Source organism: Drosophila novamexicana, unplaced genomic scaffold, assembly GCF_003285875.2.
Source record: "Drosophila novamexicana strain 15010-1031.04,08,12 unplaced genomic scaffold, DnovRS2.1 tig00000008-arrow-pilon, whole genome shotgun sequence".
NCBI lineage: Eukaryota > Metazoa > Arthropoda > Insecta > Diptera > Drosophilidae > Drosophila > Drosophila novamexicana.
In genome coordinates this window covers 5,851,756-5,861,449 of record NW_020824765.1, presented here as the reverse complement: position 1 = coordinate 5,861,449, position 9,694 = coordinate 5,851,756, and the positions used below count along the sequence as shown (strand labels likewise).

The 9,694-nt window shown below is 42.0% G+C and overlaps 1 protein-coding gene across 3 annotated transcripts; it reads left to right on the top strand.

Moving 5' to 3' along the window:
* Positions 1 to 130: 130 nt before the first annotated feature.
* On the top strand, positions 131 to 8,610 carry LOC115759759 (arfGAP with SH3 domain, ANK repeat and PH domain-containing protein). Of its 3 annotated transcripts, none has more exons than XM_030700824.1 (13): positions 131 to 1,045; positions 3,620 to 3,692; positions 3,755 to 3,900; positions 4,340 to 4,680; positions 4,836 to 5,287; positions 5,350 to 5,785; positions 5,845 to 6,325; positions 6,389 to 6,508; positions 6,613 to 7,462; positions 7,527 to 7,603; positions 7,722 to 7,769; positions 8,086 to 8,274; positions 8,328 to 8,610. In XM_030700824.1, the coding sequence occupies exons 1-13, from the start codon at positions 917 to 919 to the stop codon at positions 8,523 to 8,525; spliced, it is 3,540 nt and encodes a 1,179-aa protein (XP_030556684.1). In that variant the 5' UTR covers positions 131 to 916; the 3' UTR covers positions 8,526 to 8,610. The 3 variants fall into 3 exon arrangements, with proteins under 3 accessions (XP_030556684.1, XP_030556675.1, XP_030556694.1); XM_030700815.1 differs by having other exon boundaries at positions 6,610 to 7,462; XM_030700834.1 differs by lacking the exon at positions 7,722 to 7,769 and having other exon boundaries at positions 132 to 1,045; positions 6,610 to 7,462.
* Positions 8,611 to 9,694: the final 1,084 nt, after the last annotated feature.

Here is a 9,694-nt window from a genome sequence, read left to right as displayed (position 1 = left end):
GCTGTGCTGGCTGTACGATTTGTATATTTCAGGCATATTTAGTACTTTCCTGAACATAAAGTATGGACAACACTGCTACATTGTACGCGACGACGACGACGCCAGCAGAGCAGCAAAAAATTGCAATATTAATAATATTTAATTTTACTCCGGCCCGGGCTCGTCGTAACTAAATTTAAAAATCGCCACTAACTATGCCCAATTGTTAACAATAATTGATGAGTGTTAGCAATGTGACAAAACAGTTGTTGTGTGTAAATATGCGCGGCGCATTTCTCTACTACTGTAACATTAATTGCGCTTCGACTGCGACTGCGACTCGAATTTTGCTGCAAGATGAGGCGATCAGGTGGCGCGCCTAAAAAATTGTACGGCAAACAACAAAAAATGTGTGCGTAAATCAAATGTGCAACGGCAGCGTGTGTGAAAGTGTACAATATCAAAAGGAGTAACGTGAAAATTGCTGCAGAAGGAAGAGAGCAATAGTTGCTCTCATACAGACGTACGTGCCTACACCAATACCAATACAAACGTACTATCTCACGCACAAACAATCACATAGACGCGGGGACGCACACCAAACACGAAGAGGAGAAGGCATCGTAAACGTTGTCGTTGTTATCCTGTTTATTCCTGTTGCCTCGTCGTGTGATCCTTTATTGTTGCCCGCAGCAGCAGCAGCTGTGCCGTCTGCTGCTACAACTCAAAAACGGCACACAAAACACATTCGTGTCCGCGTCGTATTTCTGCTTTGCCTTGCAGTCGTCATTTCTCGTTTTTTGTTGTTGTTGTTGTTGCCTGGGTGTCCTTGAAGTTCGCCTGCGCCCGTTGTGCTGTTTTCAAGTGTGCGAAAACAAAAAAAAAAACACATACAAAAAGTGTGCCCAGAAGCAATTAAAGCAACAACAATATAAAAATGCCGCCAGCATTAATTGGCATCTCCGAGTTCGTGGAGGAGACGCGCGATGATTACAATTCGCCCACCACCTCCACCTTTGCGTCCCGCATGCCGGATTGCCGTCAAACGATTAGCATATTGGAAGAGGTAAGCATTAACTCTCACACTCTCTCTCTCTCTCGCTCACCCGCTCACATAAGTTCAAGGTAGCTAATCAATGATCCAGCGCTATAAATTGCATGCACACACATTTACTGCATATACTGTGCCGTCTTATATACTCTCCCCCACAAACAAAAAAATTGTTTATTATGTACTTTCACAGTGGGGCCCATGGAAAGCAAAAATTAAAACAAATAGGTATTGCATTAAATTGGCGCTGCGCCAACTAAACCCCCACACCCTGTACACACCCCCCCGTTCGCTCCATTTGCGGGGTTGCCATACAATTTGCATTTGTTCTACGATGACGTCGTCGGCGGCGGCAATTGCAGGTGGTTTTGTCTTCTCCCTACATTAAAAGTCATAAATAATGAAAGTGCACATTCTCAAATCAATGCAGCTGGCCCGTTGAATTCCAACCCTCCGCCCACTAGCCGCTTTTGGCGTGGCCACTCGACAACGCAATACTTTATTTTTAGTCATTGCAGCTGCTGTTACTCCCCATAAAAAAAAACACACACACACACACATGCACACACGCACACACATACACATTGTTATGCGTTTGCTGTGATAAGGGCAAGTGCGGGCGGAAAGGCGAATGATAAAGCAGACGTCAGCATATGTGTCGCATATTTAGCTTAAAGCTGTTGCATTCCCGCGATCGAAGCTTATCAAATGTGCGCGTCCACATTTGATTACGCATAAAAATCGGCTATGCCTTGGCAGTTCCCTAAAACATTTCTCGTCGAAATCTCTGCGCTCTAATTCCTTTGCTAAAATTAGCCATTGCAGTCAGAAGACGCACCGTGGTCTTCGGGCATATATAACATAGATGTGCTTCATTTTAATTTGAGCTTAAAAGCTTGACGTTGAATAAAAGCTCTGTAAAATGGTAAATTAAGCTAGCCTAAAGCTTTAAGCTGGCGCAATTGTAATAAATGAATACAATTAAACGTAATTCGCGTTTGCTCAGCTATTAACCTGGGAAGATTACCTCTAATGAATAATACTTACGTGGAATTTACAGAATCCCAAAAAAAAAAAGAAACCCCCGAAAGCTTTTCATGCAATGAACCAAATGACATTGTTTTACAGATTTGGTACCAATGTGCACTAAATTAGCCCTAATTTCTTTCAAGACACGTCACCTGAGAGCGCGCCCTGATTTTGTTTGTTCCGGACGAATGTTTGACAGCGAATTAAATGTTTAATATTTAATTACACTGATGGGTTTCACAGTTCGACCCAAAAAAAAAACAAAAAAAAAAACGGGCAAATCAATAAATAAACCCGCGAGACACACCTTTTTGTCTGTGTTTTGGCACAGCCGAGAATAGAATTTTGCTGTAATACATATAGAATTTACCTTTATGTTTGGTCTATATGAAATAAGTATTAAATCCTCGCACACAATAAGGCTATTATTTACAGCGCAGCTGATACACAATACGTATTTGTATAATAATAATAATAATAATAATAATATAAATATAATGCGATTTCGGCTAAAAAGTAACTTGACCAGGCGTCTAACGAACTTCGTCTTTTGTTATCAAGACACAACGGAATAACAGAAGAATAAAAAAGAAAAAAAAAATGCGACTTTGTCGCTTAGAAAGAGAAACGGAAACCAGTTGTCGGGTTGACCAACTTAATTTGTTATTGTTCTAAGCAATTTGCGTTCCAAATATTTGCCATAAACTTAGCTGCAAATGTTTATGAACACATGACTAATCTTTATTAGCACGCCTTAAACATCTTCGCAGTCTTCGCTTATCGCACTATTTTAGCTGTTATATGTCGAATTCCTTAACTATGAAATTACAAACGTCAATTGTTTTGCTGTTTTCAGAGTTTCTAAACTAATGTATAAGCTAATAAATATACTATCTAAAGCATTTATCTAATCATTGATTCTTCGATTGTTCAATATTTGTACTTTTTTCAATTTTGTGGAAAGGCGCTTTAACTCTATATATAAACTAGTCGAAATTAACCGGCGTCGCCCGACGCAATAATGCTCAAAAATGTTTCCGAAGTTCTTCTGGCTTAATTGTTTTTCATTTTTCATATATTTGCTTTCTATTTGCATTATTATTGCTTTTGATATAAAAAGACATAAACCGCAAAATATCTATAATAATTCTTTTGTTTAAAGGAACTTTATCACATATAAATATAAATGTACTTGGGTTTCTTATCCACAATTGCTCAATTGAGCAGCATTTAATAATAAGCGTTTTCTTGGGTTTAAAATTTGTTAAACTTATTTCAATTTCGTAGAACAGGCTCTGATTGCGAGCGTCTCTAATTCAATGAAATGAATTAATATTAATTGAAAAGTCAAGAGGTTAAACAAGTCATGGAGATGCATGAGTTTGTGTGAAGGGGTTAAGAGTAGAACCCTCTTAGAAAATGCATCGTATTAATTGATGCTTGAAATTGAACAAGACACATTTTGGGAAAATTATCTTTTCAAGTTTAAATATATATAACAGTCCAGATAAGATTATCAATTTGAGCACCAATCATTTGTGTATTTTTTCGTCGTTGCAGCGTCTGGAGTTCGATCGCGAGGGCCTTACCAAGCTAAAGAAGGCCGTCAAAGCCATACACAACTCTGGCAATAGTAAGTGGAAATAACTATTGATTCATACTTATTTAGATACAACTCTTTTTTCATATATCTAGCTCATGTGGACAATGAAATGTTCATGGTGCGCGCGCTGGAGCGTCTGGGCGGCAAGGTCATTGATCAGGATGAGCCCGATATTGGGGCCGCATTTCTCAAGTTCTCTGTGGTCACCAAAGAGCTCAGTGCGCTGATGAAAACACTGGTAAGTGTGCTAGAGAAATAACAATAACAAACTTTGAAGCTTGCTTTCTAACTGATAAACAATATTAATTGTAAAGTGCGTTAGCTTTAGAATACACAATAGAAAATTTAATGTACATAATACGATCAACCAGGGAAAAAACAAATAAATATAAATATGTAGAGTTTTCAGGTCAGTTTTCTCAACTTCATTATATATATATATAGTGAGAAATTAAGGCAAATATTCATATTTATCGACCACTCTTTTCAAGTTCATTGCAAAGTTCATGATAGTTGAACTAGCTGATTAAAATAATATCACAACAAGGTGGCAACGCTGCGATTTTATTGTTCGCAGAGCAGATATAGGGCCTTTGATTTAAACTAAGTAAAGCACTGGACATGTTGATACTTTGACTAACCCTGAACTTATCTTGTTGTCCCACTTTCAATGCCAGATGCAAAACATCAACAACATTGTGATGTTTCCGGTGGATTCGATGCTAAAGAGCGAGCTGCGTGGCGTTAAGGGCGATATGAAACGGCCCTTCGATAAGGCGGCCAAAGACTACGAAGCCAAGTTTATCAAAATCGAGAAAGAGAAAAAGGCGCAGGCCAAGGAGGCGGGCATGGTGCGCACAGAGATCGATGCTGCCGTTGTTGCCGATGAAATGGAAAAGGAGAGACGCCTCTATCAGCTGCAGACCTGCGAGTATCTGCTCAAGTACAAAGAGATCAAAACAAAAACTGGCATTGAGCTGCTGCAGCACTTCATCGAGTATTATCACGCGCTGAATAAGTGAGTCTTTTTTTTTTCGTTTTGGGCCAGGCTAAGCTAAGCTGGCAGCAACAAGCTGAGCCTGAGCTGCATGCTAATTGGGTCTAGTGGCCATTTGCATTTGTTTACTGTCTATTGTGTATGACTTTATATAACTCGAGTCATTGGCATTGCAGTTACTTTAAAGATGGCTTGCAAACGATCGAACACTTTGGCACGTACATCGGCGATCTGAGCGACAAGCTGCATGTGATCAAACTGAAGCAGGACGAGGACAGGCGCAGCCTATTGGATTTGCGAACATTGTTGCGCAGCACACCAGATTTTGAGCGTTGCGACAATGTGCCGTCCTCGGAGAATCGAAGCGGCGGTGGTGCGGGTGCCGGCTACTCGCTGCATCAGCTGCAGGGCGACAAGCATCACGGCGTGACACGTCAGGGTCATCTGCTCAAGAAGAGCGAGGGCAAGGTGCGGCGTGTGTGGCAAAAGCGGCGTTGTCGTGTCACCAGCGATGGCTTCTTGGACATTTTCCATGCGGATGAATCGAAGCCGCCGACGCGAGTCAATCTGCTCACTTGTCAGATCAAGCCGGTGCCAGATGACAAGCGCGGCTTCGATTTAATCAGCTGTAAGTGATTCAAACCACAACCACAAATAGTTTACTTTCAATGCGCCTGTTGTTTGTTTTAGACAATCGACCGTATCACTTTCAAGCGGAAGACGAAACGGATCAGAAGGCCTGGATGGCTGTGCTGGTCAACTGCAAGGAGAAGGCTCTGACCAAGGCCTTTCAGCATGCCAATCCCCAGATGAGTCCCAGCCTGGTGGAGCTACAAAAGACAGTGATTCGTTATGTGCAACTGTTGCCGGGCAACGACAGATGCTGCGATTGTGGCTCACGCAACGATGTCACCTGGATTAGCTTGAACTTTGGCATACTCGTCTGCATCCAGTGCTCGGGTGTACATCGCGATCTGGGCGTGCATCATTCGCGCATACAGAGCCTTACGCTGGACAATCTGACTACGGCGAATCTTTTGATAGCGCGTGCCATGGGCAACAGCACATTGAATGACATTATGGAGGCCAAATTGGGCCGGGGCAAACTCAACCATGAGAGCAGCATGTAAGTTGACCGGTCTCTTGATCGTTTATTTTTATGATTATTCACATTTTGTTTTGCAGGGAGGAGCGATACGATTTTATACGCGCCAAATATGTGGCCAAGCGTTATGTTATGCGCACCTGTGCCGATGACAATGATCTGCGCTGCGATCTAGAGCAGGCGATCGTCAATGCCGATATGAGTCAACTGCTCCAGGTTTGGGCCGAGGGCGCCGATCTCACCTGCTGTTTGCCCAGCTCCGATGCGGGCGAAACAGCCCTTCACTTGGCTGTGCTGCGCGAGGGCGGCTCAACGCTGCACATCGTTGATTTTCTCATACAGAATATGCCGCTCAAGGGCTTGAACAAGGCCACCAATCCGCCCGGTCTGCTAGATGTGACCGGCAAGAATACGCCGCTGCATCTATGCGCCCTGCACGATCGTCGCGAGTGCATGAAACTGCTTTTGCGCTCCGGCGCTGACTATGAGCTTAGAAACTCACAGAACAAAACAGCGCTGGACATTGCCAAAGAAATGGGTCACAACAGCTGCAAGGAGCTGGTAAGCAGATGCCCATTATAATTATTTGGGTTGCGTTCATGCTGTATCTTTGTTGCTCTACAGATTGAATGTGCCATAAAACGGGAAAAAAGCGCCTTCGATCACATTAATACCGATTGGAATCTGCCCAACGAGGATGGATCCACGGATTTCAGCGATGATGAAACTGTCATCGACGAGCGCGTAAGTATACCTTCTTTTAAGTCTAATTGATCCGATTAATTAATATTATTTACTACACAAATATTTGCATATACATATTATAAAACATATTACTTTTCCAGAAGTCCCGCTCACGTCCACCTAGCTTTGCTGGTGGCGACTCGCCAGTGTTGCGCTCACGCTCCTCCACTTGCGATTCCATACAGTCCAGTTCTAGTCCAATTGCCAATTGTCCGAGCCGGCAATTTACGCTGCCCAGCTATACGCAATCCGCGGGCACCTCGCCCAAGCAGCATACGAATGTTGGCCAATATTTGGGCAGTGGCAACAATTTGGGTGTTGGCAGCAGCAGCAGCAACGGCGGCGGGGGAGGTGGAGGTGGCTCTAGTCCCAGCTCCGCTTGTAGTCAAAACATTCGCGGAACTCGCAACAGCTTGAATATGCAAAGTGAGCTGGCGCATGTGACGGGTGCGCGCAAATCTACGTCCACGGCCAACATGAACTCGCTAAAGAAGCGCGCAGCCCCAGCACCGCCGCCCGGCACATTGTCTGGCGCTCCGACAAGTATATTCTATGGCACACTGCCGCATCCGCCCAGGCATTCGCAGAACATGGATGCCAACGACATACGTTCCATCAATCACAAGAATCAGTCAATGGACGTAGCGTATGGCACGCTGCCGCACATGCGCAGCGTAGAGAACTCACCGAGGATAACAGGCGGCGGCGGCAGTGGAGCGGGTGGTGGTGCTGGCGGCAGTGTCGGTGGTGGTGGCAATGGCAGTAATAGCAGCCTGATGCCCATGACTACCTTTGGGCATAAGCGTTCACCAAGTGGCGAGTCTCTGAATCGCAATATTCATCTGGCGGGTGCCAAGCTTGTGCTGCCGCCCACCGGCGAGTTGCCAACGCTGAAGCATGTGGACAAATCGGCGCTGATGAGACCCAAAATACCGCCGCCCGGCCCTCCTGCAGGCAAGTGAATGGAACCTCATTATTACAAATATAATTACATATATTTTTATTTAACACACAACAGAGCGCGAGATACCAAATGGTCAGTCCAACGAAAGCATCAGCTCAATGGATGAAGGTCCCATTGCGCCGCCACGCAAGGTAAGTTCTTTGCATCCTGCAGGTTCAGTTTGAATCCAAGGAGCGCGCGAGTAGTTGATGAGAACTTTCGTTTTCAATGTATCCTGTGTATTTCTCCTGTAATTCCAACAAATTTCAGCGCAAACAACAAAACTTATTGAGATTAGAGCATTCCAGCGAGGAAACGGTAAATGGCAGAGACAATCCAAATCAAACCCAAAACAAATCAAACAGATTTCGCCGTTCTTGTTGTTGTTTTGTTCTTCCTGTTCACTTACTATATATATATATGTTTATATATATTTTATTTCTTTTGTTTTTTACTAAATGTGCCGTGTGCATTTTCTCTAGAGCTCTTCTAACTCCATGCGCGCATACTCTCTAAAACTCCAACTCCAAAAATGTTGTGTGTTCTGTGTGTTTTCTTAATATATGTTCCACTAACTCAAACATAATACACATATGTTGCACGGATTAAACTAACAAATGCGTATGCTTCTTAGCTCATCAATCAATCCGCCAATTTCACCGATTACGAGTCCTGGCATACGGATATGGACTCTTCTGGCGGCGGTCTGGATCATTCTGCCGAATCGAATATCTCGTCTAGCGATAATGATAGGCTCAACTCTTCGCCCGATAACCAGGTGAAGAATGCAAGTGGCGTCGGCTCCGTGGGCAAATTACACTATGTAAGCAACGTGACCAACACAAGTAGTTCCTTTAATTACATGCAATCTTTTAGAATGGACAGCGTCGCTGTGAAGCTCTGTACGATTGCGTTGCGGACAACGATGATGAGCTGGAGTTTAAACAGGGTGAAATCTTGATCGTGCTTAATGAGCGCACCGATGATGAGAATTGGATGGAGGGCATCATTGAAGGTCATCCGGCGAGGCGTGGCATGTTTCCCGTTAGTTTTGTACATATGCTGCCAGACTAAATGGCAGCCCTGTTTGTCTGAGTATTTGTGTGTGTGTGTGTGTGAGGCTGAAAGTTTGTTTGTGTGCGCGCATGTGTACGAGTGTGAGTGTGTATTATACAAAAACCCCGATATTATTTATTACACTTTTTTTAAAAACACAACAACAACAACTACAATTGTATGTATTTATTTTTTGTTTACTTTGTTGTAAACACACACACACAACTTTGTGTCTCAAGCTATAAACGTAAATCAAATAATTTACGAATCATTATTTTTAAACGCAAACCTATTAAAAGTATACTACACTTATATGTAAACACTTGCAACTTATGCACTGTGTATATTTAATTGATATTGATACCCTTTTTAAAGCATATACTATAAGTAGGCGAAGCGCTTTGAATTGCTTTTACAAACCGAATATGTCCTGCAAATGTGTTATAGGCTAAATTTTCAGCTAACCTATCATCATCATATAATTAACTTACCCTAATTGCTAGCCAAAACATCACGCTGTCCTCAAAAGTTGAACTCCATTCGCGTTTCAAATGGAAATCGAAAAATGATGAAATTATGTATTGATATGCTTAACAATACGCTGCCATATACATATACATATACATATGTACTAAAAATAAAACAGCCGACCTGGTCAGGCTTCTTAAATTACATGGAACTCATATGCAAATTATGTAATACTGTTGATGGATTTAAATGAAAGTTTATAAAACAACGTTAATAAAAAGTTTACTCAGATTAAAGCTTAACTCAATTGCAAACTTAAAACTAAAGCCCAAATGCTATTACATATTAAAAAACAAAACAAAACAGAAAAAAATTAAATACATATAATGCTCTAAAAATATAAGTAAATATTTCAACCCTCTGTACCTAGAAGTTGTTACCGATTAAGCACACACATATATATGTATATCTTATTCCAAAGCGAGCTGTCGAGGGAGAAAACATAAGAGTTCTGGACTTGTTTGACTTTGTTGTATACCCATACACATCATCATTATATATGTATGTAAACTGTAGATACAATTTTTTTTTAATGTAAACACCACCCTTTACATTTTGTATACACGTTTCAGTATTTATTTAGCAAACAAAACCTTAATATTACACTATAAAACATATTTGATATTATATTTAAGACAAATAAAAGAAAAACTCAACGC

Bases quoted from the DNA above. Each gene is read 5' to 3' on its own strand.
- LOC115759759 (XM_030700815.1), top strand. From the start codon at position 917: ATGCCGCCAGCATTAATTGGCATCTCCGAGTTCGTGGAGGAGACGCGC. The intron at 4,681-4,835 runs GTGAGTCTTTTT...TTGGCATTGCAG, and splicing joins TATTATCACGCGCTGAATAA to TTACTTTAAAGATGGCTTGC. The intron at 7,463-7,526 runs GCAAGTGAATGG...AACACACAACAG, and splicing joins GCCGCCCGGCCCTCCTGCAG to AGCGCGAGATACCAAATGGT.